At 43.6% G+C, this 25,121-nt stretch overlaps 17 protein-coding genes across 22 annotated transcripts; 15 read left to right on the forward strand and 2 right to left on the reverse strand.

Moving 5' to 3' along the window:
* Positions 1–14: 14 nt before the first annotated feature.
* LOC118503808 lies at positions 15–1,154 on the forward strand. The gene is made up of 3 exons (XM_036037504.1): positions 15–496; positions 559–702; positions 771–1,154. Exons 1-3 carry the CDS (start codon positions 416–418, stop codon positions 1,128–1,130), a joined length of 585 nt encoding a protein of 194 aa, XP_035893397.1. The 5' UTR covers positions 15–415; the 3' UTR covers positions 1,131–1,154.
* A 569-nt stretch (positions 1,155–1,723) lies between these two features.
* LOC118503809 lies at positions 1,724–2,529 on the forward strand. The gene is made up of 3 exons (XM_036037507.1): positions 1,724–1,812; positions 1,891–2,034; positions 2,130–2,529. Exons 1-3 carry the CDS (start codon positions 1,732–1,734, stop codon positions 2,481–2,483), a joined length of 579 nt encoding a protein of 192 aa, XP_035893400.1. The 5' UTR covers positions 1,724–1,731; the 3' UTR covers positions 2,484–2,529.
* Positions 2,403–23,636, reverse strand: LOC118503816. 2 transcript variants are annotated; one of them, XM_036037516.1, is made up of 4 exons: positions 21,749–23,636; positions 21,539–21,685; positions 21,104–21,482; positions 2,403–2,475 (listed from the first exon to the last, which is right to left on the reverse strand). In XM_036037516.1, the coding sequence occupies exons 1-3, from the start codon at positions 21,824–21,826 to the stop codon at positions 21,144–21,146; spliced, it is 564 nt and encodes a 187-aa protein (XP_035893409.1). In that variant the 5' UTR covers positions 21,827–23,636; the 3' UTR covers positions 2,403–2,475; positions 21,104–21,143. The 2 variants fall into 2 exon arrangements, with proteins under 2 accessions (XP_035893409.1, XP_035893408.1); XM_036037515.1 differs by lacking the exon at positions 2,403–2,475 and having other exon boundaries at positions 20,974–21,482.
* On the forward strand, positions 2,820–3,749 carry LOC118503819. Its single transcript, XM_036037519.1, has 2 exons — positions 2,820–3,225; positions 3,305–3,749. The coding sequence occupies exons 1-2, from the start codon at positions 3,193–3,195 to the stop codon at positions 3,653–3,655; spliced, it is 384 nt and encodes a 127-aa protein (XP_035893412.1). The 5' UTR covers positions 2,820–3,192; the 3' UTR covers positions 3,656–3,749.
* On the forward strand, positions 4,091–5,243 carry LOC118503807. Its single transcript, XM_036037503.1, has 3 exons — positions 4,091–4,347; positions 4,428–4,577; positions 4,640–5,243. The coding sequence occupies exons 1-3, from the start codon at positions 4,237–4,239 to the stop codon at positions 4,973–4,975; spliced, it is 597 nt and encodes a 198-aa protein (XP_035893396.1). The 5' UTR covers positions 4,091–4,236; the 3' UTR covers positions 4,976–5,243.
* On the forward strand, positions 5,281–6,108 carry LOC118503813. Its single transcript, XM_036037511.1, has 3 exons — positions 5,281–5,406; positions 5,474–5,617; positions 5,686–6,108. Exons 1-3 carry the CDS (start codon positions 5,326–5,328, stop codon positions 6,028–6,030), a joined length of 570 nt encoding a protein of 189 aa, XP_035893404.1. The 5' UTR covers positions 5,281–5,325; the 3' UTR covers positions 6,031–6,108.
* LOC118503811 lies at positions 6,265–8,445 on the forward strand. 2 transcript variants are annotated; one of them, XR_004905218.1, is made up of 4 exons: positions 6,265–6,410; positions 6,485–6,628; positions 6,703–7,509; positions 7,571–7,910. XR_004905218.1 is itself a non-coding variant. In XM_036037509.1 (3 exons), exons 1-3 carry the CDS (start codon positions 7,435–7,437, stop codon positions 8,283–8,285), a joined length of 555 nt encoding a protein of 184 aa, XP_035893402.1. In that variant the 5' UTR covers positions 7,094–7,434; the 3' UTR covers positions 8,286–8,445. The 2 variants fall into 2 exon arrangements, 1 of the variants encoding a protein (XP_035893402.1); XM_036037509.1 differs by lacking the exons at positions 6,265–6,410; positions 6,485–6,628 and adding an exon at positions 7,950–8,445 and having other exon boundaries at positions 7,094–7,509; positions 7,571–7,714.
* Positions 8,697–9,789, forward strand: LOC118503815. The gene is made up of 3 exons (XM_036037514.1): positions 8,697–8,917; positions 8,994–9,137; positions 9,405–9,789. Exons 1-3 carry the CDS (start codon positions 8,843–8,845, stop codon positions 9,750–9,752), a joined length of 567 nt encoding a protein of 188 aa, XP_035893407.1. The 5' UTR covers positions 8,697–8,842; the 3' UTR covers positions 9,753–9,789.
* LOC118503805 lies at positions 9,891–12,034 on the forward strand. 4 transcript variants are annotated; one of them, XM_036037501.1, is made up of 4 exons: positions 9,891–10,281; positions 10,355–11,248; positions 11,358–11,498; positions 11,575–12,034. In XM_036037501.1, exons 2-4 carry the CDS (start codon positions 11,069–11,071, stop codon positions 11,923–11,925), a joined length of 672 nt encoding a protein of 223 aa, XP_035893394.1. In that variant the 5' UTR covers positions 9,891–10,281; positions 10,355–11,068; the 3' UTR covers positions 11,926–12,034. The 4 variants fall into 4 exon arrangements, with proteins under 4 accessions (XP_035893394.1, XP_035893392.1, XP_035893395.1 ...); XM_036037500.1 differs by having other exon boundaries at positions 10,056–10,071; positions 10,138–11,248; XM_036037499.1 differs by having other exon boundaries at positions 9,891–11,248.
* On the forward strand, positions 12,945–13,707 carry LOC118506227. The gene is made up of 2 exons (XM_036043065.1): positions 12,945–13,283; positions 13,351–13,707. Exons 1-2 carry the CDS (start codon positions 13,062–13,064, stop codon positions 13,705–13,707), a joined length of 579 nt encoding a protein of 192 aa, XP_035898958.1. The 5' UTR covers positions 12,945–13,061.
* Positions 14,234–15,146, forward strand: LOC118503812. The gene is made up of 3 exons (XM_036037510.1): positions 14,234–14,310; positions 14,387–14,527; positions 14,620–15,146. The coding sequence occupies exons 1-3, from the start codon at positions 14,236–14,238 to the stop codon at positions 14,974–14,976; spliced, it is 573 nt and encodes a 190-aa protein (XP_035893403.1). The 5' UTR covers positions 14,234–14,235; the 3' UTR covers positions 14,977–15,146.
* Positions 15,514–16,299, forward strand: LOC118503817. The gene is made up of 3 exons (XM_036037517.1): positions 15,514–15,617; positions 15,692–15,835; positions 15,930–16,299. The coding sequence occupies exons 1-3, from the start codon at positions 15,546–15,548 to the stop codon at positions 16,263–16,265; spliced, it is 552 nt and encodes a 183-aa protein (XP_035893410.1). The 5' UTR covers positions 15,514–15,545; the 3' UTR covers positions 16,266–16,299.
* Positions 16,715–17,374, forward strand: LOC118506234. The gene is made up of 2 exons (XM_036043083.1): positions 16,715–16,915; positions 16,985–17,374. Exons 1-2 carry the CDS (start codon positions 16,715–16,717, stop codon positions 17,339–17,341), a joined length of 558 nt encoding a protein of 185 aa, XP_035898976.1. The 3' UTR covers positions 17,342–17,374.
* On the forward strand, positions 18,180–18,945 carry LOC118503814. Its single transcript, XM_036037512.1, has 2 exons — positions 18,180–18,398; positions 18,468–18,945. Exons 1-2 carry the CDS (start codon positions 18,180–18,182, stop codon positions 18,816–18,818), a joined length of 570 nt encoding a protein of 189 aa, XP_035893405.1. The 3' UTR covers positions 18,819–18,945.
* On the forward strand, positions 19,121–20,752 carry LOC118506235. Its single transcript, XM_036043084.1, has 2 exons — positions 19,121–20,325; positions 20,402–20,752. Exons 1-2 carry the CDS (start codon positions 20,107–20,109, stop codon positions 20,750–20,752), a joined length of 570 nt encoding a protein of 189 aa, XP_035898977.1. The 5' UTR covers positions 19,121–20,106.
* Positions 23,236–23,859, forward strand: LOC118506238. Its single transcript, XM_036043101.1, has 3 exons — positions 23,236–23,265; positions 23,330–23,464; positions 23,530–23,859. The coding sequence occupies exons 1-3, from the start codon at positions 23,236–23,238 to the stop codon at positions 23,857–23,859; spliced, it is 495 nt and encodes a 164-aa protein (XP_035898994.1).
* LOC118503818 lies at positions 23,782–25,037 on the reverse strand. Its single transcript, XM_036037518.1, has 2 exons — positions 24,405–25,037; positions 23,782–24,336 (listed from the first exon to the last, which is right to left on the reverse strand). Exons 1-2 carry the CDS (start codon positions 24,606–24,608, stop codon positions 24,016–24,018), a joined length of 525 nt encoding a protein of 174 aa, XP_035893411.1. The 5' UTR covers positions 24,609–25,037; the 3' UTR covers positions 23,782–24,015.
* Positions 25,038–25,121: the final 84 nt, after the last annotated feature.

Raw genomic sequence — 25,121 nt, forward strand, 5'->3', positions numbered from 1 at the left:
CAGCAAATGTCTTAAGTAGGTTGGGTATGGTGCTGGAAGGTTTGTCTTGAAGAAATTTTGCTTACAATAAAATTCTTTTATCAAATCCGGGACTCAAATCGGGACTTCAGTCATTTAAGATAGATAAATGGTCAAAATATACATTAAAACGACTAAATACACTGCTTCAACCGACAGATTAATTATAAAATCATTCGACTCTCAACGCTTAATTAAATGCTCAATTATAATGCCATTAACAGTAAACAGCCATCAACACGAAAATCAAACCAGCCAGAAGCATTAATTAAACAGCTATTAAAACATATGGATTATCAGTAATCTCACCGTTTGTTGCTGTAACCCTGCAAAAATGTGGCTCTACACGACAGCAACCTTTATTTAGTCGTGTACTAACACGCCTCGAGTGACCAGCATGAAGCATCCAGGGGCCTTTTTGATTCTAACCGTTGTTCTTGTTTTGTACTACTTTGAACCAGCTAATGCGTTCGTAAAGGTAATTCTGTTGCCCTTTTACTTAGAAGTCCTTCTTTGCAACGTTACTTATTGATTTTACAGCTAGTAATATTTGGCACGAAAGTGGAGATGAAATGCAACTTTAAAGTTATTAACGTTTCGTACACGTTCCACAATCCCAGATCGCTAGCGAACCAATCACTGGACTTTAATATCTTGGTCACGCGTAAGCTGAACGATTTAAAGGTAAAGAAAGTCGTTGCATCTACTAAAACTTAATTTAAAAAAACACGAATAATTATATCCCAACACAGATGGTACTGTCCTACTACGTTGTCGCACTGAACGGTACGATACAGAACGAATTTCTGAAACGTTCGATCGACGTTTGCTTCTTCTTTCGTAATCCACGTTCCGATCGGTTGGTGAAAAGCATCTTCGACTACATCAAGGAACGTAGCCGGTTGCCATCGAGATGCCCGATCCAGCCCGACTACTACCACATGTGCAACCTACGGTTGGCCGACGTGCCGTTACCGGCGCTGCTGCCCGAGGCAGAATTTATGATGAAGCTAGAATACTATTCCGGCATTAAGCAGGAGATAGTGGCCTCGTTTCGGTTGTACGGTAAATTGGTGCGGATTGTAGAGAATATTTTACCTATCATGCAATAAAATAATTAAATATATTTAATTGAATGAAAAAGCGTTACGAAGCGTTACTGTTAGCTGCTTCATTTGCCGGTTCGTTTCTGTTGTTTCTCTTATGCTTAATTTCTCTCTCTCTCTCTCTCTATCTCTCTATCTGTCGCTCTTTCGCTCTTTTGCTCTCTCGCTCTCCCATGCTCTCATACTCTTCCTCGCTCTCCATTTGTCTTGTTTTAGCTCCTCAAGCCTATGTTGGGATAAAGGACTTCAACTCTATAATCCGGGTTATTTGATTATCCGGGTCATCCTGTCAACCGGCAATGGTAGTGTAAATGTAAGTAAACAACATTTATTGCTATTTATTTTTGAAAATTTGCATTAATTTAATGCAACCTTTAGCAGGTTATTAATGGTCTCCGATTAATTGCCAGTATTCGAATAAACGATCATGGCCTTACATCTCGCAACGCGATCGGCAACCATTATTTCGCCATTAAGATAGCTTTTTTTTTATTCATAAAGAACGGCCTGGCCGTATTGCTCGCCATTAAGATAGTCGTGATAGTAGAATTTAAATTCATCCTACATTGCTTGTTACTATTCGTGATGGTACTTCCCTAGCGTGAACATGAAGCAGTGGGTATTCATTTGCTTTATTATTGTGATTCTCTACTCACATTGTGTGGGATCGGCAAACGCTTTCGTAAAAGTATGTTTCGAACAATCTATTCTTTTACCTTATAAACACACACACACAAAAATGCATTCTTTTCAACAATTTATTTAGCTGGTGGCTGTCGCTAAAAAGGTGGAGTTTAAAACACTCACGCGATCGTTCAACGTGTCCTACAAGTTGAACTATCCGAAATCTTACGTAAACCAATCGATTGATTGCAATATTGATGTGACGCGCAAAATTAAGGACCTAAGGGTAAGAATGGTAAAGACAGCAGTCAAAACGCAGGCCCCTTCTCACTAACCTCATCAGCACGAACTTAATAAGCTGCTTGTAATCTATCTGTACAGCTGATATTTCTGTACCACACGGTAGCACGGAACGGTACCGTACAGAATGCACTCATCAAGCGGCCGATCGATATCTGCTTTTTCCTGCGAAATCCCAGATCCGATCGGCTGGTGAAGATCATATACGATTACGTGAAGGAGCGCAGTGACTTACCGGTGCGGTGTCCGTTCGGCCCTGGTAGCTATAACGTTCGGAACGTTAGAATAACCGACGTACCGGTGCCAACGTTTCTACCGCTGGCCGAGTTTTTGCTCGAGCTGATTTACTATTCGGAGGTGCGGGCCGAGAAGATGGTCGAGTTTCGACTGCACGGAAAGCTGGTACGGCTTATGGACGGCATCTTTTCTAAGTGAATAAAATAAATAAAATGGTTGAAGTAATATCTTAGTCTTACTACCATCCAAATGCGTTTGTTTTCAACAAATACTTAAAGCGTTGTTTAAAGACGATCTGAGGCCTTTGAGTCCTTAGACGAAATTATGAAGTATTGCACAACTATTGAAATTCTAGACGTACAGGGGTCGTCGTACCGGTTATAAATAACGAATTAAAATTAAAGCAATTAAAAATAATCATTCTATCTTGTCGTTCATATCACTATTGCAAATCTTCTCCATAGGAAGCCAGCTCATCTGAATGAAAAAAGCCCGACTGATTTAATTAATTTTTATTTACTTTTATCACTTACACACTAATCACTTCATTCCCATGGTGCTATAAAATTAGTGGCGCCATAAGATTCTGCATTAGTGTACTGCAGCTAATCAGCTCTTCAATATTGTGATTGTTCACGGTAGCAAACATGTCGTGGATGCTACGAGACCTGTTTGCCCTTGCGCTCCTCCTAGCCATGTACATCTCCCCTGCAGAAGGATTTGCTAAGGCAAGTTGGTCCAGACTCTCACCAAACGCACGCTAGCGAAATAACTCTGTATGCCTTTGTTTTCGTAGCTCATTCCAGTTCTCAGTAAAGTGGTGGTAAAGTACAATCTGAAGATAATCAACGTAACACGCACCATCAATAACATTGACACCATTACCAACCAAACGGTTACGTTCGAAATGGAGATGTTCCGAGAGCTTAAGGACATGAAGGTAAGCAAGGGCAGCAGATTGTGGACAGTTTTCATCGAAACATTAGAGCAGTTGTTGATGATGTGGAGCATGGTTTTAGGCAACGTTTTCCTATTATGTCGTCGGGCTCGATGGGGCCTCGCAAAACCACATCATATCACGCACGGTGGACGTGTGTTCCTTTCTGAAGCGCCCATCGATGGATCGGTTCGTGAAGAGCGTGTACGATCAGATGCAGCGCAACAATCGTATCCCAACCAAGTGCCCGATCCCGCCCGGACCGTACTACATTCGCAATGTTAGTCCGACCAGTGTGCGAATGCCAGGATTTTTCCCCGAAAGTAGTTTCATGTTTGACAACAATTACTATTCTGGAATCAAGTCGGAACCGATGGTGGAATGCCGATTCTATGGACGGTTGGTGCGTGTATCGGATGATATGTTGCAGTGAAGAATTTTGAGGGAACTTTATGAAAAATTGGAAACGGAATAAAACACTGAACAGTAGTTGAAGTAGTATCAAATGGATTGGAATAAGCATCTATTTTTCGTTGAATAGTGTTAGAGTTATGGATGGTACAACTTTAGCTAAGTAACCCATTTTATGGAATGCTAATTTATGGCAGAATATGACTTACTCATAAAAGCGAGCCATAAAATTTACTTAACTATTATTTATAAAAGCTATGATAAAAGATGGAATGAAATATCAACTTTGTATAGTTTTTCTCTACTTCTCTTTAACCTTCTTGATCTACTCAGAGTTGACACATGTGTTCAGGCCTGCCAAAAACCATAATGAATATTTGTTGTGTTCCAGTTAAAAGGAAATAAGTGTCCCTATCTCAAGGATCAGACAGTTGACGTACATAATTATGATTGATCAATTTTGATGTCCTATCCTCGTTTCATATCAGCTATCAATTATTTTGTTCCATTACAAATTAAGCCATTTAATCGATATTCCAGAACAATTCTGAGCGTGTTCCTAACATTAAATTTTGACAGCAATGTGCAGCGACTTTTCTCCCAATGATTATTTACGCTCATGGCGCTAACATGGCACATTCGCTGTCCGTTGTATCGCTGCTCACTGTGCTAATGGTTCTTTCCACATTAAAAACAGAAAACAACGCTCTAAGGGTAGGAATGCGTAATAGTTTCATCAATAGAATATTATTATTAGAAGAATTTGCCTCTACTTTATCGTTTCCTCCCTACAGATCCAGCTAGTACCGGTCGGGACGAAAATTGAGGCAAACTGTTATGGCAAGCACATCAACATCTCGTGCGCATTTCGTCCACGGCTTTCCCTCGCCAATCAAACGTTCGATTGTGATATCGAACTATTCCGTCCAATAAAAGAGCTCAAGGTAAAATTTGACTGTCGCCAAAGTCGCGCTACCCTTAGCAAATCGTTTTCCACCTTTTACAGCTAGTAGTGAGCTACTATACCGTCGCAATGAACGTTCCAACCGCACTGCTGAAACGATCGCTGGACGTGTGCTTCTTCATACGCAATCCCAAATCCGATCGGCTGGTGAACAGTGTGTACAACTACGTGCGAAAACACACCAACATTCCGCTCAGATGTCCGTTGGCCGCGGGCAATTACTATCTGCGCAATTTGCGGCTAGGCGATGTTCCGGTGCCGGCTTTCCTGCCCGAGAGTGAGTTCATACTGGAGGAAATCTTTCGCTCGGAGGTGAAGCACGAAACGTTGCTGGAGTTTAAATTTTATGGCAAGCTAGTGCGGTTTATAGAAAATTAATAAATTCGAATTTTTATAATATTTTGTGAACTATTTTGTTTAGAATAGTAGAAAAAAGTTGTTCCAAATATTTTGTTAATCCAAAATTGAACAAGCAGTTCCCTAATTAATTTTCAATTTAAAAAAAATGCTATAAAAATGAAAATATTACTAGCATGCTATAATTACTTAATTCCAATCTATAAATACTCATCTTCTCATGCCCCGTCGTCCCATTAACAAATTACGTTGCGTATCTTGTTGCTGCATCAGTTATCAATAATCATGCAATTAAATTTGTCGTTTAACAAACGTTCCTAGCAAACGTTAGCCGCTTCAACATTCGTGCGCTTTTACTTCCAACGGTTAGTATGGCCAATTCGTTTCCCATTCTACTTATCGTGCTGCTCGCATGTTCGTCCCATTTGCTTCATCTGCACGCATTCGTGAAGGTAAGGGTGCTTCTGGCACCTGCACTTACCTGAATTCTTGAACGATTCTTTTTGGTTCTTTTGGTAGCTTTTACCCTACGGCACGGATGTGGAGTTTATCAGCAAGGTGAAAAACATTAACCTGTCGCACGCGTTCTATCGGCGCGAATCCATCACGGACCAGTCGCTCGATTTTGGCGTCACTATTGTAAGCCCCGTGCGGGATCTGAAGGTAGGTGAAGTTGTTCGTTGCGCGTTGGGACTAGATTTTTAACACAATTTTCGCTTCTTCTTCTACAGCTGAACTTCATCTACTATTCCGTGACGGGAAATGGAACGGTTCGAACGGTACTGTTCAAGCGTGCGGTCGACATGTGTTTCTACATGCAGAACCCGAAATCGGACCGCTTGGTAAAGGTGGTGTACGATTATGTGCGGCAGCGTACGAACCTACCGAAAAGATGTCCCATCCCTGCCGCCAACTACTACATACGAAACATTAAGCCGGCCGACGTGCCAGTGCCGGCCTTCATCCCGGAAGCCGAGTTCATACTGGAGCTCATCTACCGGAACGAGGTGAAGCGTGAAACGATGGTAGAGTTTCGATTTTATGGCAAGTTGGTAAGAATTATCGGAAGAATATGAACGGCTAATAAATATATTTCCTTGAGAGCTTCATAAAGTATATCAAAACAAAGTTATATTTACCAAACATACCAAAAATAGATTTCAGTACGTTTAATAAAGCAATCAACTGACAATCAACTCACCAATTATACGCGATTGTCCTCTTAGTAATGCCAATCATCAAAAGAGCGTCATTAGTAGAAGCTGCTATTCTAATTAACTGAGCCCTTATTAAGCTCAAAAGTTTTTATTGCACCTAAATAAATAAATTTTGGAGCAGTCATAGTCATAGTGATGATTGTGTTCGCACCAGAAGCATGAGACATGTGGTGCCCTTCTGGTGCGTGGTTCTGTTTTCGCTCGGAACACAGTTAAGACCAGCGAAAGCATTCGTCAAGGTAAGTTTTGTTTATAGCATACCGTAGTATATTAGTGATGTCTTAAATTATAGTATGCTAACTCATTTTTATAGCTCCTACCAGTTGGCCAGAAAGTAGAGTTTAGAAGCAATGTGCAAAGCATCACTGTTTCGCACACCTTTCACCGTTCAGAATCGCCGATTAATCAGCTGCTTGAGCTAGAGGTGAATTTCACACGCACCATCAAGGATTTAAAGGTGAGATTGATTGCCCAGCACCTCTAGCACTAAACCATAACCTCTCTCGCTTGCCGTCATCCCATCGTTTCCAGCTGCAGTTCAGTTATTATATCACACACCCGAACGGTTCGATTCAGACGACCCTCACAAAACGTACGGTCGACTTATGTTTCTACTTTCGGAACTCAAATTCCGATCGGGTCGTGAAGCTGATGTACGATTACACCCGCGAGCGGACCAACTTACCGCTCCAGTGTCCCATCATGCCGGGCAGCTACCACGTGCGACATATCCGGCCGGCCGACGTTCCTCTGCCGGCCTTTCTGCCCGAAGCTTACGTCCTGTTCGAAGCGCTCTATCGGTCCGCGGTACGGCGGGAAACTTTGTTCGAGTTTCGGTTCTACGTTAAATTGGTACGCTTCGTAGAAAACATTTTCTAGAACACTTGGTAAATCAAAACATAAACGTAATAAAAATTTGAAACAAACAATTGCAAATAACAAAATGTCTAAAATGTTAACATAATTTTGAAATTCCTCATTTTGAAGTGGTGAACTACTGATACTAAACCTAAAATCACCAATTAACTCAAACAATTTACTACGTACGCTTCAACGCCATCACCTAAACCCACAGGTACACTAATCATTTTGTTATTTTTTTAGAACATTTTTTAGTACAACTGTGATTGAACAGTGATAATGTTTAATTATTCGGGATATCGCCAAGGCACCACGTGAAACATCCGCCCCAAAGAGGAAAAAAACCGTTCACTGTAGTCTAGCGTACGCTCTTAACAGCGAACGTTGCGTCCCTTTGCTGAGATGTTCAGATTTTGCTTGATTTTAATTACAATTTTTCTACTACTCAGCATCAGCGAGATGAACTGTTTCATAACAGTAAGTGTAATGGTTCCGCATTTTGCTAGAGCCACTAAAATATGCCTCTTATATTTCACAGATTATACCGGTTGTGGATAAAATGGTTTGTAAGTTTAACGATCGTTTCATCAATGCCACATTCACGTTGGAGCAACCGGAATCCGTCACCAATCAAAGTGTTTCGTTTGAGTTTCAAATGGTACGTGAAATAAAGGATCTGAAGGTGAGAATAGATGCTGTTCCATGTTAGTAGTCGGTTTGCTACAAGTGGTAAGCTAAGCTACCGATAGGTGGCGCTCATTTTATAGCATTTGTTAGGTTAGTGAATATATGAAAAGCATACGAGTTGAGTAGGCTCTGTTAAAACAAAAACAGCCTTGCTAGGTTCAGTTATGACCGTTGCAATACTTATGACCAGACTTAACTAGACACTACTCTTCCCATTTTTCCCCCCACAGATGACAGTTGCCTACTACGCAGTCTTCAACAATGGCAGTGCAGTTAACCGCATCGCAAAGCGAACGGTCGATTTGTGCACCTACATCAAGCGCCCGGCAACGGATCGACTCGTGAAGCTGATTTACGATCACATAAGACATAACAACCGATTCCCGACCATGTGTCCGATCACGACGCAGGAGAAATATTACATACGACATCTGCGGCCAGCTGCCATACGGATACCAGCCTTTCTGCCCGAGAGTAACTTCATGTTCGACACGAACTATCACACCGGCGTACTGTTCGAGCCGATGGTCGAGGTGCGTTACCATGGACGGATGATGCGGATTTGAAATAAAAGAAAGTGTCTAAGGAACTACCCTTCAACTGCCGAACAGTACAAAGGATGTCATTTGTCTAAGTAAGCCATATAAAGACAAAAAACATGTTCTTCACTTCGCGTTCGAAATTACTTGGTACAGTCTGGCCATACTAATATGAGAAATATCTTAATAAATGGACCGTATTTGAAACTTTATGTGAAAAGATTCACATAACTCTTATACTATAATATTGTTACCTATTGTCTAATGATATCATAGAACGTTCCAGAATGAATTAAACAAAATAATAATGCACTTTTTAATAAGCTATCAATTATCCACCCTAGAGCACATAGTCACCCGCCTCGTACATCCATCCATACACTAATCACCCCTTGTCATATTAAGTTCGAACTTTTTTTTCGCGCCACTATAATTAAGCGAAAAGCAAACAAATGTTTTAAACTTCCCGGAAATGGAACAGACAGGCCTTAAAAATCGTTCTACAAATAGAGGAAAATAAACACACATGCTGCTCAGTGTAGGCCGAACGGACAACGGGCGCGTAAGTGGAAGCACATTGCAAAATGTTCAAACTTTGTTTGGTTCCCATTACGATCATTCTTCTCGTTGGGCTCAGCACGATAAACTGTTTCATGACAGTGAGTGCGATTGTTCTGCGGGGTTGTCGTGAGCCACATGGTTAACTCTTTTTTTCCTGCTTCGTACATTTCGTAGCTCATACCGGTATTGAACAGAATCGTATGTAAGTTTAATGACCGAGTTATCAATATCACACACGCCTTCGAACAACCGGAATCCATTACCAACCAGAGTGTCACGTTCGAGATGGAAATGGTCCGTGAGTTGAAGGAAATGAAGGTGAGAATGAAGATTTTACAATCGTTAGCCATTTGACGCTTAATATAAATGTGTCATGGCGCAGTAGGCTACTAGGACTTCAACTGACTCTTGAAATTTTTTAGTATCTGTTTTGTGCATAAAAATAAGTAGTGTAGCCTACAAAATAGCTTTTAATATTGGCGCTAAGATCACTATCCAATGCTTAATACCGCCATCTACCGGCAGAGCTGTGTACTACATCAAGCTGTTCATCCGATTCCATCTCTCGATTTTTTTTTCTTCCAGATGACAATCGCCTACTACGCTGTCAATGGCGATACGATTAACCGCATCCTCAAGCGTACCGTCGATGTGTGCACGTACGTGAAGCGTCCAGCCGCCGATCGGCTCGTGAAGGTGATTTACGATCACATCGAACGCAACAATCGCATACCGACGGTGTGTCCGATCCCTTCGCACGATAAGTATTACATACGGCATCTGCGGCCAGCTTCCATACGCATACCAGCCTTTCTGCCCGAGAGTAGCTTTATGTTCGACACGAATTTCCATACCGGCGTACTGTTTGAGCCGATGGTCGAGGTGCGTTATCATGGGCGGTTGGTGCGGGTCATGAACAGTGAGCTTTCTTGATTTCGATAAGGCGTTTAGAATAGGAGTATGGATGATTCCTTGCTGTAAGTAAAATATATGTAATATAAACTGTTAAAGCTGGATTGCTTGTGGGTTTTGTAATAGTTTAATACTGACCTTTTATTAACAGTCACAATTAATACAGAACTAATCACAGAACAGCTACTTATTCCGCGTCAATGCACATTTCATTCTCTTCGCAACGGCAACTCCGTTACTATCAGTGCATGAACAATCGTTTACCATGCTAGAACTCTGGTGGGCTTCGTTAGCGGTAATGGCAACCTTAGCTCTCAACCAATCCGCTTGTTTTGTAACTGTGCGTACACGTTTCAGCTGTCTGTCGGTCGATGGTTTGGTTCATGGTAACGCTTTATTTTTCCAGACCTTACCCCTCGTTAGTCGGATGGAATGCAAGTTCGATAAACGGTACGTCAACATGTCATGCTTCCTGGGCGAACCAAACTCCTACACGAACCAGACTGTTACCATCGAGGTAGAATCAAGACGAGAATTGAAAGAAGTAAAGGTTAGTAACGCGGCTAGGTATCGTAACGCGTAACGCCTTCCATCCGAACATTCGCTCCGACCACTGCTTCCAGCTAACTGCCGCGTACTACGTCGTTACCGGGAGTTCGAGCAACCGCATCCTGAGGCGTATAGTTGACTTGTGTAGCTACGTGAAGCGGCCCAACAATGATCGGCTCATTAAGCTGTTTCTCGATCAAGTGCTGGCCAACCATCGGTTCGTTACCGGCTGTCCGATTCCGGTAGGGACACAGGTGTATGTGCGCGACCTGCGCCCGTCCGCCATTCGCATACCGGGCCTTCTGCCCGAGAGTGGTTTCATTTTCGAAAATTCCTACCAAACGGGCGTACTGTTCGAAACGTTCATCGAGGTACGGTACTACGGTAAGTTGACCCGTTTCCTGAACGAGGCGCCATTGGCGCTAAACAAGAAAAAAATTAAAAAGCTTCCAGCAGCATAACTGGGCGCTGGTAGCGTAGCGTTAGGGAGAAGCGTTAGAAGCGTTAGCTTAATGCGTTATTTTATAAGTGAGCGTTACTTACGGTACGAATATATGATACCGAGGCTTTACTGTAACATTCCGATGGGCTGATTGCGTTATGAGGTATACACCGAACAACCTGGACCTGGTCAGCTAATAGTTTCCTCTTCAAAAACAAAAATGTTAATAGTCCAAACGATGATGATCTTAATTTCAAATAAATTGCTACTGATCTGGCTGGTAAACAGATGATCTCGATCTCTTGTCGGGGCCGTTCGCTTCATGTAGCCGAATCAATTAACTGTAATGAAAAGCAACAATTTGTTTTCCATCCTGTTGTTCGTTTTAGCAAAACGTTTTAAACGCGTTCGGCCCATTTCACCCCTGTTAGTTCCCTTTACTAGTTGCGGTGAAAACATGGCACAGATTTCCATCCTTGTGGCACTGTGTGCCTGCTGCGTTATCATTGTCCGAACCGATGCGACGGTAAAATAAAGCAAACTATCGACCAGCTAAGGCGCTAAAGACCGCAATGTGTTTTTGGGCGTTGGTTTTTTTTTTTTTTTGTTTTCTTCTCTCTCATTTCTCTATCCAGCTCTATCCCATCATCAAGCGTTATGAAATTCGTGAAAATAAGCAGTACGTGAATGCAACCGTCGAAGAGGTAGGGGACTATGAGTTCAACCGAACGTATCTGCTGCGCATGGAAGCTTTGCGTGAAATACGAGACCTGAAGGTGATGACAGTTACGGTTCCTTCTTAGTTCCAGTTCCATTCCACACACTTGTTGTAACATCTGTATCCCTCTATAGGGTGGCTTCTCTTACTCTATACGGGCGTTTGACGGTGCGATACAGAGTGCACTGCTGAGCCGTTCGTTCGATCTGTGCGAGTTCATCCGGCGTCCGAACAGCAACCGGTTGGTGAAAATGTATTACGATCTTACCAAACGCAACAGCAATGTGCCTAACTGCCCGTACCTGGCCGGATACATCGTCACGCTGAACATTACCGCGACCAACTTTCCGATTCCCGGGTTTATACCGGAGACGGATTACATGATCGAAACGAAAATATTCACGCGAGCAGGTACGATGCTGATCCTCGAAACACGATGGTACGGTAGCTTGGTTAAGTATGAAAATGTGCATAAATTTTACTAACCGTTGGGTAAGAATGCAAACCTTCCTAACTTTATGGGTGTGGTCCACGGGTTAGTTTAGTAACCTTGCATTTAATCTAGAAATAAAGAACATGATGTTTATCATTAAAGCAGTTGGAATTTCTCTTTGCTAGATATACTAGTTATCTGAACGAGTCAGTGGTGGATCAGAGACTTTGGAGGCCCCGAGAGGAATCCCGACAGTTGAGGCCCCTCTAACTGTGGCTCGTTTGTAAGAAAGACCATCAGGATATCCATCGCCGTCGAAGCCCCGAGCGACCGCTCCTTCGAAGTTCAGCCGCCACTGGAACGAGCGTGTCTCAGCAAGACTGACCCTGGATTAAGTAAGTCATAGACAGACCAACGATTCCTGAGGCATTAGTGCCAAAAGAGAAGAAGTAGCAGCATCACCAATATACTAATATTACTAAGCGAACACAATCCTTCAAACCTTGTTTGGATCGGTACATAAGCTCGGAAGCTTGTAAGAGTCGCTGAAGGATCCCATCATTGTCTGCATAAGTATAATGGAGCTAGTGTTCTTATACTACTAAGCCATCCCAACAATTTAATTCCTCAACTCCTTAGAATCTTCCCTAGAGCGATCCAAATCTTAGTTACCACCAAGCCCATATCGCCGATCGGCCATTGGCAGATGATGAAGCAATGTTTCGACTGTTGAGTCGAGCGGATCGAACCGCCTGTCGGAATAGTTCGAATCCCATCTGGGACGGGAATTGCTCTAGAAATCACCCTTTGTACTGAAGTTCAAGGTCCATAAGACCGGATTGAGCATTAATGTGACGAGTACATGGCAAGATTAGTTCCGGATCTGGCCAGGGGATTCATCGTTCTCAGCGTTATGTGTCAGGAGTTTAGAGCTACAGCATTCTGCCTTTCCTTCTATTCTGCCAATCCTTCGAATGAAACACAATTTAACGCTCAGCTGAGCTGTATAATCAGAATGTATAATCCTGAGCAATCGACTGTAACGCACCCCTGCCAATCATGTACCAACCGCGTAATCACTCGGAATTGCTACTATTTTTATCAACTAATTTACTGATTACGCCCATATGACTAGGCTGGAAGTAACGCGATCTGCCCATTCCATCGCTGTTAGTGCGCACCGTACCAATGTCTTTACTTCGAAGCATATCGTTCTATCTGGTGCTAGCGTTAAATCAAGTACCGGCGACCGTGTCACTGTCAGGGTACAAGTTCACCCCGTTCGTAACACATGTGCAAGTGACGGATAATCCAAAATTTTTAAACACGACCGTAGAAATTATATCCACAATCAATGAGAACCGGATGAACCTCGACTTTAATGTGCTTCAGCCGATCCACAATCCACGCGTACGTTGGTGCTGTGGCTTAACCTAGGGCGATGATCACTCTCTATGCTCTTTATCGCTCGCTACAGATGATGGTCGTCCTGTGGCTGAATGTAGGTTCCGGTGCACTGCAGGCCCCGTTCTACAACCAAACGATCGATATTTGCAGCCTTATCAAAAACCCCGGCACGCATCGGCTGGTGCAGATCGTGTACCGGGAGCTGAGACGCCACGGAAACGTACCGACCGGATGTCCGATCGCGAGCATGCTGTACAAGTTTCGGGGCATTTCGACGAGCCAGATGCGGTTGCCTGCGTTTTTTACGCAGACAGATTTTATGGTGGACATTATCGGTTTAACAGGGACGGGCGGGGTTCGCACGATCGAGTCCCGTTGGTATGGAGAGGTGAACAGAGTGAAGTGTAATGTTGCAGCTCGTTGCTAACAGGGTTGTATGAGGCTGGCAAATAAATCCAAACCAAAAGTGACAGCTAAAGAGTTTTAATAAACATTTGGTGGCTTATATATGATGAAAAGTTTGAATATTTTCTACTAATTTCACCAGCTAATAGATAACACAACGAAGAAATACAGCAAATGGCACTTATAATCCAACCAGCCGTTACTCTACTATACTAAGAAGAATCTACTGTAACGCCTTGTAACGCTTCTTCTGTTCGATCTACCAGACTTCGCTCCGGTAACAGCAAAAACCGATCAAAATGCGTGTTGGGGTTGACTTGAAAAGTTTTAGCTTAAAGCTTAAACCTTCATCAACTATCCGATAATGTGATCGGCTTTGCATTCAACCGAAACACTCACCACAACGCTCATCGTATCGGGAGTAATTTGACACAACGCTGATTGTACGTGATGAAACGCAATTGAGCAATTTCATTTGTTTATTTCATTTTAAAATCTTGCCTACCTATTTCTGGCCTATCAGTTGCCACCGGCCCACTGAACGGAAAGCATGGCGCAAGATTGGATTGGGATGTTTTTGGCTCTTTGTGTTTGCTGGGCTTTCATTGCCAGCACTGGTTCGATGGTAAGAAACAAAAGCCTAGAAGTTTGCGAGATGCAATCAATACAATGTGCTTTAACACCGAAATCATTTTCCACAGCTCTTTCCCATCGTCACACAGACGGAAATATATGGCAATGAAGCGTACTTAAATGCTTCCATCGAGGAAATCGGTGATGATGATTTCAACAAGACGTTTTTGATACAGTTTCAAGCTCTGCGTGAAATAAGAGAAATGAAGGTGATTTCTGAGCTGCCTCGACTGCTTCCGCTGTTACACCCAGCAATTGTAACTTCCGCCGCAAGGCATGCTTTTTCTGCTTCGCTTTCTAGCAATTGTTTACCTACTCGATACGTGCGCTCGACGGTGCGATCGAGAATGCGCTGCTCAGCCGATGGATCGACGCGTGCGAGTTTCTGCGGCGGCCCAACAGCAATCGGTTGCTGAAAATATTTTACGACGCGGTGAAAAACCACAGCAGAATACCGTGCTGCCCGTATGCGAAGGGCGCTACGCTGATGCTGAACATTACGCCGTCCAGCTTTAAAGTTCCCGGGTTCGTGCCGGAAACCGACTTTCTGATCGAAGTTAAGGGCTACATAAGGGCACGCAAAGTTTTAATCTTCGCCACGCGGTGGTTCGGTAGCTTGACGAGTCTTGAACCTATCGATGCATCGTACAAAGGGTAGGTTTAGGATCGGTCGATTAAACACTGCCCTGAACGGCAGTCCTGCAACCTGTCGCCACGCAGCGTAAATACCTGCCAACTTAAATGTTCTCTTGATATTTATTTACTCTTAACGTAAGCACGCAAAGTAAACCACCGAGATGCACCAGAACCAGAGTGTAAGCCTTTTCTCCAGAGAACATACATGTAAAGCTCATAATATACAACTTCCCGTCGGTCCCACCAAATGGTTTTTTTGTCATATTGTTGGAATGCTAAGGCATGTATAAGAGTATTCCACCTCGTATAAATTCAGTGCTATGTGCCCAACAACCCGATAGATCCACCAGTGAGCAAGCAAGCCAATTGGACCAACAAACCAGCGAGTGGTCCTATAAGAATAGTCTCAGTACATACCATAATTAGTAATCATTGACAAAACATCTCCACCAATTCCAAACCAATCTATTCCTTATCGTTGCATCTACCAACTTCATTAACTGCGGTCCGTATCAGTCGGCACCAGCGGTACGGCTATTCATTGCCAATCACACTCGGATGGGTTGGCCCACTACTGTTCCAGAGATCGTGATGAAGGGACCTACAGTTTTAATCCTACTACTAGCCCATCTGCTACTTGTCGAAGGTGCAAAAACGGAGAAGGTACCGAGCTATACGAAAGCCGAGCTCACCAACACACCGGACTCTCATGCACTAACTGCCCGCCCGCCTTTCAGCTAATTGTCATTTTGACCAGTGTCGAAGTTTCCGCCCCCACGAGATACTTAAATGCAAACGTAACGCTAAAGCGTTACAATGTCGCACCGTACGCATCGTTCAACATGTCGATTACCTCGACGGAGAAGTTCAACACACTTACGGTACGGATTTAAGATGCATTACTTCTCGCCTGTCCGTGTGTCTCATGTGTGTGTGTGTGTGTGTGTTTTTTTGTTCTCTATTTGTGCATCACAGCTACAGTCCAGCTACTACGTCCGGTCGGGCATGATCGACAATCTGCTGTACGATAGCAAGATCGATCTGTGCAACTTTTTCGTGCGTCCGAACGAACGGTTGGTGAAGATGGTTTTCGACAATCTGAAGCGTCACGGCGAGATGCCCAAGAACTGCCCGGTGGAGCCTACACGGCTCAGCTACATCAACATCACACTGAACCACATCCATCTGCCCGTCTATCTGCCCGAATCTAACTTCAAGCTGGTGGTTAAATGTTGGCTAGGAGCGGACAAGACGCTGATATTCGATAGCCGATGGTATGGTCGTTTGAAGAAGGTGCGCATTAATCAATAAATCCAACAAGCGATCATTCTAGTGAGTAGTCGTGCGAGTAAATAAAATGGACCATAAACCAAACTAAAAAAAACGGTATGATGATCTTCTGTAACGTCGACAAATAAATCATGTAAAATAGTAATGACTGTTAGATGGTTTATAGTAAGGTAAGCATTAGTACATTAATTGTACTTTAAAAATCACTCAATTAGAACGAGCCATAAAAATAATTGAACGCTAAACTGCACACATTACAATACATTATTATAGTGTTGAAGAAGCAGATCATATCTGGTAAAATGAGTTTAATTCACTCCCTTACATTCAAACCGCATTATTGTTTTAATTAGGGATTCCTTCAACCGGAACAATCATCTTGAACTGAACCGGACTGAAAGCATGGCTCATTTCGCAGTATCATCCTGCTGTCCGCAACCAGCAGACAGATGACCTTCCATCAGAGAAAAATGTTCTGTCGACTGCTAATCTTAAGCCTAGTACCGATCATAGTGTCGCAGCCTGGATATAAGATAACACCCTTTGCAACGCACGTAAAAGTGAACAGTAACCCAGCGTATGTAAATTTAACCATAGAAATTATATCCACCGCCAAGGAGAGCCGCATAAATTTAGATTTTAATGTACTGCAACCGATACACATCCCTCGGGTAAGTATGGATAACACCAGGAAGAATCTAGCGCTAATTGCTTTCTTTACTCCGCCTTCCATCCTACAGCTGCTCATTGTCCTGTGGCTTGACGTTGGTTCCGGTGCACTGCAGGCCCCGTTCTACAACCAAACGATCGACGTATGCAGCCTTATCAAAAACCCTGGAACGCATCGGCTGGTGCAGATCGTTTACCGGGAGCTGAAACGGCACGGAAACTTACCGACCGGATGCCCGATCGCACGCACGCTGTACAAGTTTTGTGGCATTTCGACGAGCCAGATGCGTTTGCCCACCTTTTTTACCCAGGCCGACTTTATGATGGATGTTATCGGGTTGACGGGGACGGCGAAACTTCGTACCTTTGACACCCGTTGGCATGGAACGCTAAATAGAGTGAAGTGCACTGCCCCAGAACGTTGTTAGGTGCGACGTCGTGTTTGTTTGTGGAAGTCGTTTCTGTAAAGCAAATCAATAAACCTATCAAGCACACAACGCTTCTTGGCTAGGAGTAGGTTTAGAATTCTGTGGCCTAACACACATCCAAAGCAGTGATGGATCAATCCCCTTGGAGGTCTTAAGCAGAATTAAAGTTTTGGGGTAGAGTCATAGGCCAAGCGGAGACATTCGAGTTCGAGACTTTGTATCACAAATAGTCGAGTCTCCCAGAACCACACAGCCTGCTTATAGGGAGATACGCATATATCAAATTGAATTGGGCCCTTGAACGCTTGTGGGCATCTCCAGCCTCTGCTTAGTTAGATAATACAATGATCCGTCTCTGATTCATAGCAAGTTTGCTTATTGCATCCTATGACTAATCTGCATAACGCACAATCAACAGAAAATCTTTCCATCGTTTATAACACTCAAAATCAAAATACTACACGCTTAAAACGCTTCACCCAGTGAAAAATCTTCGCAATATATTGACAGAACACATGTGGACCTCTAGTTGTCAACATTGGAAGCTAACGATTATCGCTTTCTTCTCCTCATCTTTTTTTTTTATTCTAAAATCTACCAGAATGTTCGATTTTACAATTCTAGAACATTCTATCGATGTTGCAGTTTCCGACGTCCAGTCCAGCTAATTACCGTCACTCTGAAACACTCTATTATTTGCCCGTGTGTATTAAAACTTGGGTGCAATTAAAGCTAATGCAGCGGTCAATTATTTCGCTCACGCTTCCAATGAATCTGGTTTAAAAGTCGCAAACTTTGCTCCAAAACTCTCTTCACTGTTCAACCTACTGTTCGCGCGATGTTAGCAGTCCGAATGTGGAAAGTTTCGCTTGTTTATCTGTTTGCCATCTGCCTACCCGTATCGGCAACCCGTATGTTTAAAGTGATACCGACCGTGAAGAGAGTGGACCTTAGGGATAACCTACAGTATCTTAACTCTTCCGCCCAAGTCTATGCTGGGACGGAGAATAAGGTCGATTTTTCTATCGATCTCAAGAAACCGCTCATCGATCCATGGGTAGGTGTTAACCATCACGATCTCATCTACAAAACAAACAAAATATTGGCTTTCGTTTACCGTCCCTAGCTAAACATTATGTTGTACATCGACGTGGGAACTGGTGGGTTAAAAGCTCCGTTGCAAAATAAATCCTTCAACTTTTGCAAGTTTCTGCGCAACCCGTCCATGCACCGTTTCGGTCAGATACTGCTGCGCGAGGTAAAGCGTCGCGGAAACGCACCGAAAAAATGCCCGTTCCCGGCGAAGCTGTACCAGTTCCGTGGCATATCTATGGATGCATTACGAATGCCGGGATTTTTTCCCGAAAACGATTTCTACATGGATCTGTATGTGGGTGTCGGGAACGAGCTGGTGTACGATTCGCGTTGGCATGGAATGTTGAAAAGAATTACCTGTAAAGCGAACACACGGTGCTAGACATTGACGTGCGGATAAGCAGACTGAATGGTATGGCAGTTTTCGGATTGTGGAAACCTAAGATAGCACCGAGGCAGGAGTAAGATTACGACCGTTTTACAGATGAAATTATAATAAAGCATCTCACATTATAACGAACCACATCTTTACATAAACTAACCATGAAGAACGCCATTTGAAAATAATGTTTTAATAAAAATAAATTTTAATAAATAAACAGGATTAAAAATAAAATTCAATCATGCCCGTTTCGATCGTTTTATTTATCGCAAGCATAGCGGCGTAGTACCACTGTATGCTGTTAAAGGGCGCCACCAAGGCCCACATCATAAAAGTGAGCGTAAAATGCTTCTAGAATATTCTGTAGTTAAAATTTCTGATTATAGAAAAAAGGCCAGGCCGTCCTTAATGAATAAAATAAATATCTAATTATAAACCTGATTACTAATAAGTTAGGCCAAATGATGATACAGAACGAAGCTTTTGTTCTCAACATCATCTTCTCCGCAGTACTTTGTCCACCATCAAGACAGGCGGTTGCTCGAGTCCAACTCGCTCGTCTTAAATTGGTGCGTAGATGTTGCAAGCATAGAATAGGACTCGATAGGGCAAGCCCCGCTGGTCTAGGCCGAGCTAGCGCCACACCATCTCTTCGTACAGTGAACAAAGTATCCAGCTACGGAGTTACGGAATCGAATAATGGCAGGTTTAAGGTCTGTCAAGATTGCAGAAGAAAAACAAGGACTCGTACTCGTATTCCTTAGTTACTACGGTAAGGGATCTATCAGTGTTCAATATAGATGCACCCAACCCAAGATATACCCAGCCAGGAACCCAACAGGTAAAGCTTATAATAAAGGCTAGTCAATAGTCTGGGTAGTCTTAGTGTGCTTAAGCCAAATAGTCAAGAACGCCTGCTGCTCACACGGCCACGAGTAATGCTGAAAGCTACGAATAAGCATCTCTCTCTCTCTCTCTCTCTCTCTCTCTCTTTGACCGAATTATGCGTGTACTGATTATGCGTATTATGCAGAACATTCCATCATTCTGGCTGTTCCTGACATCCACATCATATTAAAGCCGCTCCAGAATAGTCTAACATTAAATCGTGTTTTCAACAACGAAACAATTAAAACTAATGTCTCTATTAGCTATTGTTCTCGAGCTTTCATTACATCTGCTTTCATATATAGCAAACTTTACCCACAATTGATTCCACAGTTCGCTTCGTACCACGTCACATCGATCCCTTTCGGTGGTCGTTTTGCATATTCCAAATCAATTGCAAATGGCAGCATTACGAATGTGGAAAGTTTCCATTATTTTTCTTTTTGCCATCCTTCTGCCCGTACCGTCCACCCGGCTGTACAAAGTGATACCGATCGTAACGGGAGTGGATCTTAACGTTAACTTGAAATATCTTAACTCTTCCATCCAAGTCCACACTGGGACGGAGAATAAGGTCGATTTTTCTATTGATCTCAAGACACCGATCATAGAGCCATGGGTAAGGTTGGTGGTCAGGTGAACTAAAAGATCTCATCTACTAACACTTCGCTTTCGTTAACCGCCATCATCACCAGATCAACATTGTCGCGTGGGTCGATGTGGCATCCGGTACGCTACTAGCACCGATACAAAACAAAACCTTCAACTTTTGCAAGTTCCTGCGCAACCCGTCCTTGAACCGGTTGGGCCAGATACTGCTGCGCGAGGTAAAACGTAGCGGAAATGCACATTTAAACTGTCCGTTCCTTCCCAAGCTGTACCAGTTCCGCGGCATATCAACGGGCGCACTACATTTGCCGGTGTTTCTGCCCGAGAGCAATTTCGTGTTCGATGTGTTGGTGAGTGTTAAGGATGAGCAAGTGTACGATTCGCGTTGGTATGGTATGTTGAAAAGAGTTCAGTGTACGTCCGATGTACGGTGTTAGCCGTTGGCGCTTGGAAACGCTTTAAGGGGATACTAATAAAGCATCATACCAGAGCGAACCCAGTCTGTGCATGGCTTGGCATTGTAGACCGATTATTATAAAAAACTCAAAATAGAAGTAGTTAATGCCCGACATTCAATAAAGTCCTTATACACTTAACGCTATCGCCGCGATAGTACCACATGATTCTGTTAGAGGGCGCCACAAAGGCAATCTAAGTAGAGCAGTGGCGAGCGCAAAAAAGTCTCTATTCTTGAAGAGTCCAGCTATTAACTCCTGTCCTAGGTTGGCATATTTATTGTTCCGTAACGTCCCTACTCCCTACTAACAACGCAATACAATTCAGCTTACCTCCACGATATCCATCGTCGAGTGCGCGAAACGCACCCAGTTAGGATGCCACTCGCCGTATCTCTCCATACCAATAACCGTGAAAGACAAGCTCATAGTTCGGTGCACCACGGTGAAAGTTAAGATCAAAGCGGAAGTTACTTTCCGGCAGAAATCCGGGCAGTTGCAGCCCATCGAAGCTTGTGTTGAACGCGTACGTTCCAGCCGTGATGGGACAGCGCTTGGGCAGATGTCCACGTTGCATCAGATTTTCGTACACCATCTTCAGTACGCGATCGGTCGCCGGTTGCCGGAGATAGGTGCAGAAGTTAATCGTCCGGTTGTAGAACGCCTTATCGTACCTGCCGGCCAGATTGGGAACGTAGTATATGGTAGAAACCTGCGGAGAAGCACGGAATTAGAATGGTGAGCTGAATTGGAGCTTCAAAACCATACCATTGCGTTGGTAAACGTTTGGAACGCTTCGACACGAAAGTCTGCAACATAGTTCCGCAACGATGGGCCATACCGTCGGATGTCGGCAGTAGCATTGGCATACTTCAAATTGTTGATCACTTCCACCCTGTTCATATAAACGATATGCTGTGAAAGGAAACGAAAAGATCAAATTAATGTACGTGATGGATGATCCTTTCTCTTACATACCTTAGCGTCGACGAACAACGTAGCCACCAACAGTGTCCAACCGATCGCCAGCAATGGGACTCTCGATTCACCTGCCATTGCTGTGCTTCACGCGTCGGTCCTAATGGTACAACAGGCATACGGTTCGGAAAATTTTATTCGCTTCAATCTCAATCTTTTTTGTGATCTCAACGTTTAGATATCGCGCCACGATTGTACTTCGCTTAATGAAATTGAAGTCCGTCAAACCTACAATTAAAATACTATTTGTCTAACAAATCGGTGTGAACTTCATACAACATTCTACAGTAGCCATTTCGGCACAGCCGAAATTGCATGCCCCATAGCGCAGTGCTCCAGAACATCAACTCCTTGTAATGTTTGGGGATATTGCAACGATTGCCGTCTATTCTTGCCTTCTCGCCAACCTTACATCAGTCGTCAGTAAACATATCGTCTCTCTTTTAATTCCGCTTCAAACCATCCTAATCAAACCCTTTTTCCACATCATTCTAGCTTAAACCCATACTGAGCAAGGCAATGGTTGAAGGTAACAGGTACATCAACTCCTCGAACACACCATCAATCGGCATGGATCCCTTCAAAACTTTACCATGGAACTGCTGGTCCATGTGCTGCTTCCACTCCACGATCTTAGGGTAAGCGGCCATCCTCCACTCAAAGCATCATTTTCTTGTCACCATTTTACAGATGAACATCGGTTCGCGTTTGAGCGACCCAGTATTGATCGGTTCGGTTCGATTGTGTTGGAAGATTTACAGAACCGTGGCAAGGTGCCGGCCCACTGTCCGGTCATGCCCGAACGTATCGTGTACCGAGATGTAACACTGATAAAGCTACCATCCTTTCTGCCGGAAACTAGCTTCGGATTTACGGGTAGGAGACCGTGTTTCGTTCGTACTGGTACGGACGGATGAGAAAGATTGGTGGTTTGAAGGTCTTTTCGCGCCAGATTTTCAGAGAAAATCTTCAATAAACTGAAAGTTCTGAAGCTCCAAGAACGATCATCGTCTGATGTAACTCGTCCGCCATTTTGTATTGCCGGTAGAATTGATCTTCGAGATACACCGGCAACAGATACTCTGATTCTCAGCTGGACTTACTCACAGTTAGTACATCCGGACAATGACCACCTTAGATGTACTTCCGCAGTTATAGATGTCATCCGCAAAGCCAATGCTCTTCAAATCCAAATCGGGTGAGAACCAGCATATGATTGACGAGTTCTAAAACAAGTTAAACTATTCAAGCTAATGCACACTCATACACATCTCCTCGCTCCAATATCTATACCCCTTTGAAAATGGGCTATTAACTAGCTACAATCACCTAAATTATTCCTTAATAACCCTCAACAACAAAATTAACTCCCCGTATTTTCCAATAAATGTCTCCCATCGCACTATATCTGCTTCAGAGTTGTATTCACCATGCTACTACGTACCGCCACTATCCTCTTCGCCTGTCTAATACTGTTCCGTGGAAAGATGGCTCAAGTGCCCGGAATTAGCTCGAGGGTAGAGAAAGGAGAAACTGGGTCTGGGTTAATTTCTCTACTAACATTCCAAACTGTTCTCCAAGCTAGTGCCCGTACTGTCACAGATGGAGCTGACGAGTAGCAAGTACTGCAACATTACCGGCTCTCTTCGTACTACGCGCAACAGTTCCACGATTGAATTGCATCTCGATATCCTTGAGCGTATGCATTACGGTAAGGTATGTCCACCAGAGGTTCAGTGGTAGCCAGTGGCCAGTGTTTATTTTTGTTGTTTCACAATCAGATGAACACCGGTTACTACATCCGTACCAGTGCGGCCGATAATTGGATATACAACAAAACGTTCGACTTCTGCACATTTCTCGTGCGGCCTAATCTTGATCGCTTGATGAATCTTGTACGGGAAGAGCTGCGACGCCGGGGCCCGATGCCGACCCGGTGTCCTATAGATAAGGGTCTGATAAGTTTTCAAAACTGTTCGTTAAGTTACATCCGCATACCGGCCTTTCTACCACAGTCAAAGTTCGGTTTGGTGATACAGACATTCACCGGGAAGCAGATGGAGCCTGTGTTTCGTGCAGTTATACAAGGTAGACTTAAGCTAATAAACTAGGGGCTGTTGTAAGCGGTCACCCTCTCAACTACGTCCACATTTGATGTAAATATAAGAACTCACTTGAAAAATCCCCATCCCACACCCGAAAGCTAGTGCAATTCAACTAATGTCTAAATAACGATCTTATCTCTCTATCCATCTGTAATAGCACCATTACGTTGCCGTCACGAACCAACGATTCATTTTGATTTCCTTTCCACGGTGGTATACACCGACCTCGATCAGAAACTCGCCGGACGGCACCACACTCATCATCAGATGGCGATCGTCAATTTCAAAGTTCCGTACCTCATAGTGTCCCGTCTTTATCGGACAGCGCGTGGTCAGGTTCGAGTGTTTCACCAGCTCCGAAGCAATGTACCGGTCGAGCAGGTTACGCGATCGTCTCAGTTCCTTCCCGCACAGTTGCTGCTTGCCCGTGTACATCATCTGATGATATTTCCCTGCCACACGTTTACACAGCCGTACGTCATACTGGGAATAGAGCCCCTTTCGCCTTAGAAGAAACCCCGTTGGATACAAATCGAAACAAGCAACCTTACCTCAACATTCTTATCGAGCTCCTGCTTCAGATCCAAATCGAAATCGATCGCAGTCGTTTGATCCAGCCGGCGGACACGCAAATCCACGTCCAGATATTTTGGATCCCACTCGTCCGTATAGTTGGTGATGCGGACGGATGCTTCAAATTGTGGGGCACAAAGGAAGCCCAGCACGGTAACCGATAGCCAAATACTCCAAAACATGTTTGCTCTCCATGTGGACAATGTTTTAAATTTCCCTTCTATTTATACTAGCATGAACTGTTCGTAATGAGAATCTTGTTAAGAGCAGTGACATGATGGTTCTCATTCCATTTCCGACAGGGCTCATTAAGTAAATGCGATAACACTCTAACTCTAGCCTCCATACTACTGTTCGCAACGACCCACAGGATAAATCCGCTTAATAAATTAAACTAACTTAATTTAACTCACCACAAAAAAGTGTGTGTGTGGCAAAGTTTACACGCTCTAGTGAATATAGGTTAATTTGGAACGGCTCATCAAACACGACGCATATCACTTTACTACAAAGAGGTCTTTAGTGTCCGATTAGGGCGGTCCGATGGTACAGGCGACAACGGAGCCGGTCTTCGAAAGAGGCGAATAATGACTCAATAACCCAATGCCCCGTTAAATAAATTAAATTTAAAAAAAAGCCAGTCTTCTTACGACGGCAGGACCGAGGTTCAAATCCTATCCGGACCGTTCCGCCAT

The sequence above is a fragment of the Anopheles stephensi genome, chromosome 2, assembly GCF_013141755.1.
Source record: "Anopheles stephensi strain Indian chromosome 2, UCI_ANSTEP_V1.0, whole genome shotgun sequence".
In the NCBI taxonomy this organism is placed as follows: domain Eukaryota; kingdom Metazoa; phylum Arthropoda; class Insecta; order Diptera; family Culicidae; genus Anopheles; species Anopheles stephensi.

Excerpts from the sequence above, each read along its gene's own strand:
- LOC118503816 (XM_036037516.1), bottom strand. The coding sequence starts at position 21,826 with ATGGCAGGTGAATCGAGAGTCCCATTGCTGGCGATCGGTTGGACACTG. Across the intron at positions 21,686-21,748 it reads CGTTGTTCGTCGACGCTAAG|CATATCGTTTATATGAACAG; the intron begins GTATGTAAGAGA and ends TTCCTTTCACAG. Across the intron at positions 21,483-21,538 it reads AAACGTTTACCAACGCAATG|GTTTCTACCATATACTACGT; the intron begins GTATGGTTTTGA and ends GCTTCTCCGCAG.
- LOC118503817 (XM_036037517.1), top strand. The coding sequence starts at position 15,546 with ATGAAGGGACCTACAGTTTTAATCCTACTACTAGCCCATCTGCTACTT. Across the intron at positions 15,618-15,691 it reads AAGGTGCAAAAACGGAGAAG|CTAATTGTCATTTTGACCAG; the intron begins GTACCGAGCTAT and ends CCCGCCTTTCAG. Across the intron at positions 15,836-15,929 it reads AGAAGTTCAACACACTTACG|CTACAGTCCAGCTACTACGT; the intron begins GTACGGATTTAA and ends TGTGCATCACAG.
- LOC118503815 (XM_036037514.1), top strand. The coding sequence starts at position 8,843 with ATGTTCAAACTTTGTTTGGTTCCCATTACGATCATTCTTCTCGTTGGG. Across the intron at positions 8,918-8,993 it reads CGATAAACTGTTTCATGACA|CTCATACCGGTATTGAACAG; the intron begins GTGAGTGCGATT and ends TACATTTCGTAG. Across the intron at positions 9,138-9,404 it reads GTGAGTTGAAGGAAATGAAG|ATGACAATCGCCTACTACGC; the intron begins GTGAGAATGAAG and ends TTTTTCTTCCAG.
- LOC118506227 (XM_036043065.1), top strand. The coding sequence starts at position 13,062 with ATGTCTTTACTTCGAAGCATATCGTTCTATCTGGTGCTAGCGTTAAAT. Across the intron at positions 13,284-13,350 it reads AGCCGATCCACAATCCACGC|ATGATGGTCGTCCTGTGGCT; the intron begins GTACGTTGGTGC and ends CGCTCGCTACAG.
- LOC118503809 (XM_036037507.1), top strand. The coding sequence starts at position 1,732 with ATGAAGCAGTGGGTATTCATTTGCTTTATTATTGTGATTCTCTACTCA. Across the intron at positions 1,813-1,890 it reads CGGCAAACGCTTTCGTAAAA|CTGGTGGCTGTCGCTAAAAA; the intron begins GTATGTTTCGAA and ends CAATTTATTTAG. Across the intron at positions 2,035-2,129 it reads GCAAAATTAAGGACCTAAGG|CTGATATTTCTGTACCACAC; the intron begins GTAAGAATGGTA and ends CTATCTGTACAG.
- LOC118503818 (XM_036037518.1), bottom strand. The coding sequence starts at position 24,608 with ATGTTTTGGAGTATTTGGCTATCGGTTACCGTGCTGGGCTTCCTTTGT. Across the intron at positions 24,337-24,404 it reads AGCTCGATAAGAATGTTGAG|TATGACGTACGGCTGTGTAA; the intron begins GTAAGGTTGCTT and ends CTCTATTCCCAG.
- LOC118503819 (XM_036037519.1), top strand. The coding sequence starts at position 3,193 with ATGGAGATGTTCCGAGAGCTTAAGGACATGAAG. Across the intron at positions 3,226-3,304 it reads GAGAGCTTAAGGACATGAAG|GCAACGTTTTCCTATTATGT; the intron begins GTAAGCAAGGGC and ends GCATGGTTTTAG.
- LOC118503808 (XM_036037504.1), top strand. The coding sequence starts at position 416 with ATGAAGCATCCAGGGGCCTTTTTGATTCTAACCGTTGTTCTTGTTTTG. Across the intron at positions 497-558 it reads CAGCTAATGCGTTCGTAAAG|CTAGTAATATTTGGCACGAA; the intron begins GTAATTCTGTTG and ends TTGATTTTACAG. Across the intron at positions 703-770 it reads GTAAGCTGAACGATTTAAAG|ATGGTACTGTCCTACTACGT; the intron begins GTAAAGAAAGTC and ends ATCCCAACACAG.
- LOC118503805 (XM_036037499.1), top strand. The coding sequence starts at position 11,069 with ATGAAAAGCAACAATTTGTTTTCCATCCTGTTGTTCGTTTTAGCAAAA. Across the intron at positions 11,249-11,357 it reads TTGTCCGAACCGATGCGACG|CTCTATCCCATCATCAAGCG; the intron begins GTAAAATAAAGC and ends TTCTCTATCCAG. Across the intron at positions 11,499-11,574 it reads GTGAAATACGAGACCTGAAG|GGTGGCTTCTCTTACTCTAT; the intron begins GTGATGACAGTT and ends ATCCCTCTATAG.
- LOC118503811 (XM_036037509.1), top strand. The coding sequence starts at position 7,435 with ATGTTCAGATTTTGCTTGATTTTAATTACAATTTTTCTACTACTCAGC. Across the intron at positions 7,510-7,570 it reads AGATGAACTGTTTCATAACA|ATTATACCGGTTGTGGATAA; the intron begins GTAAGTGTAATG and ends TATATTTCACAG. Across the intron at positions 7,715-7,949 it reads GTGAAATAAAGGATCTGAAG|ATGACAGTTGCCTACTACGC; the intron begins GTGAGAATAGAT and ends TTCCCCCCACAG.
- LOC118503813 (XM_036037511.1), top strand. The coding sequence starts at position 5,326 with ATGGCCAATTCGTTTCCCATTCTACTTATCGTGCTGCTCGCATGTTCG. Across the intron at positions 5,407-5,473 it reads ATCTGCACGCATTCGTGAAG|CTTTTACCCTACGGCACGGA; the intron begins GTAAGGGTGCTT and ends TTCTTTTGGTAG. Across the intron at positions 5,618-5,685 it reads GCCCCGTGCGGGATCTGAAG|CTGAACTTCATCTACTATTC; the intron begins GTAGGTGAAGTT and ends CTTCTTCTACAG.
- LOC118506234 (XM_036043083.1), top strand. The coding sequence starts at position 16,715 with ATGTTCTGTCGACTGCTAATCTTAAGCCTAGTACCGATCATAGTGTCG. Across the intron at positions 16,916-16,984 it reads AACCGATACACATCCCTCGG|CTGCTCATTGTCCTGTGGCT; the intron begins GTAAGTATGGAT and ends TCCATCCTACAG.
- LOC118506238 (XM_036043101.1), top strand. The coding sequence starts at position 23,236 with ATGGCTCAAGTGCCCGGAATTAGCTCGAGG. Across the intron at positions 23,266-23,329 it reads TGCCCGGAATTAGCTCGAGG|CTAGTGCCCGTACTGTCACA; the intron begins GTAGAGAAAGGA and ends CTGTTCTCCAAG. Across the intron at positions 23,465-23,529 it reads AGCGTATGCATTACGGTAAG|ATGAACACCGGTTACTACAT; the intron begins GTATGTCCACCA and ends TTTCACAATCAG.
- LOC118503812 (XM_036037510.1), top strand. The coding sequence starts at position 14,236 with ATGGCGCAAGATTGGATTGGGATGTTTTTGGCTCTTTGTGTTTGCTGG. Across the intron at positions 14,311-14,386 it reads TTGCCAGCACTGGTTCGATG|CTCTTTCCCATCGTCACACA; the intron begins GTAAGAAACAAA and ends CATTTTCCACAG. Across the intron at positions 14,528-14,619 it reads GTGAAATAAGAGAAATGAAG|CAATTGTTTACCTACTCGAT; the intron begins GTGATTTCTGAG and ends TTCGCTTTCTAG.
- LOC118503814 (XM_036037512.1), top strand. The coding sequence starts at position 18,180 with ATGTTAGCAGTCCGAATGTGGAAAGTTTCGCTTGTTTATCTGTTTGCC. Across the intron at positions 18,399-18,467 it reads AACCGCTCATCGATCCATGG|CTAAACATTATGTTGTACAT; the intron begins GTAGGTGTTAAC and ends TACCGTCCCTAG.
- LOC118506235 (XM_036043084.1), top strand. The coding sequence starts at position 20,107 with ATGGCAGCATTACGAATGTGGAAAGTTTCCATTATTTTTCTTTTTGCC. Across the intron at positions 20,326-20,401 it reads CACCGATCATAGAGCCATGG|ATCAACATTGTCGCGTGGGT; the intron begins GTAAGGTTGGTG and ends CATCATCACCAG.
- LOC118503807 (XM_036037503.1), top strand. The coding sequence starts at position 4,237 with ATGATTATTTACGCTCATGGCGCTAACATGGCACATTCGCTGTCCGTT. Across the intron at positions 4,348-4,427 it reads CAGAAAACAACGCTCTAAGG|ATCCAGCTAGTACCGGTCGG; the intron begins GTAGGAATGCGT and ends TCCTCCCTACAG. Across the intron at positions 4,578-4,639 it reads GTCCAATAAAAGAGCTCAAG|CTAGTAGTGAGCTACTATAC; the intron begins GTAAAATTTGAC and ends CACCTTTTACAG.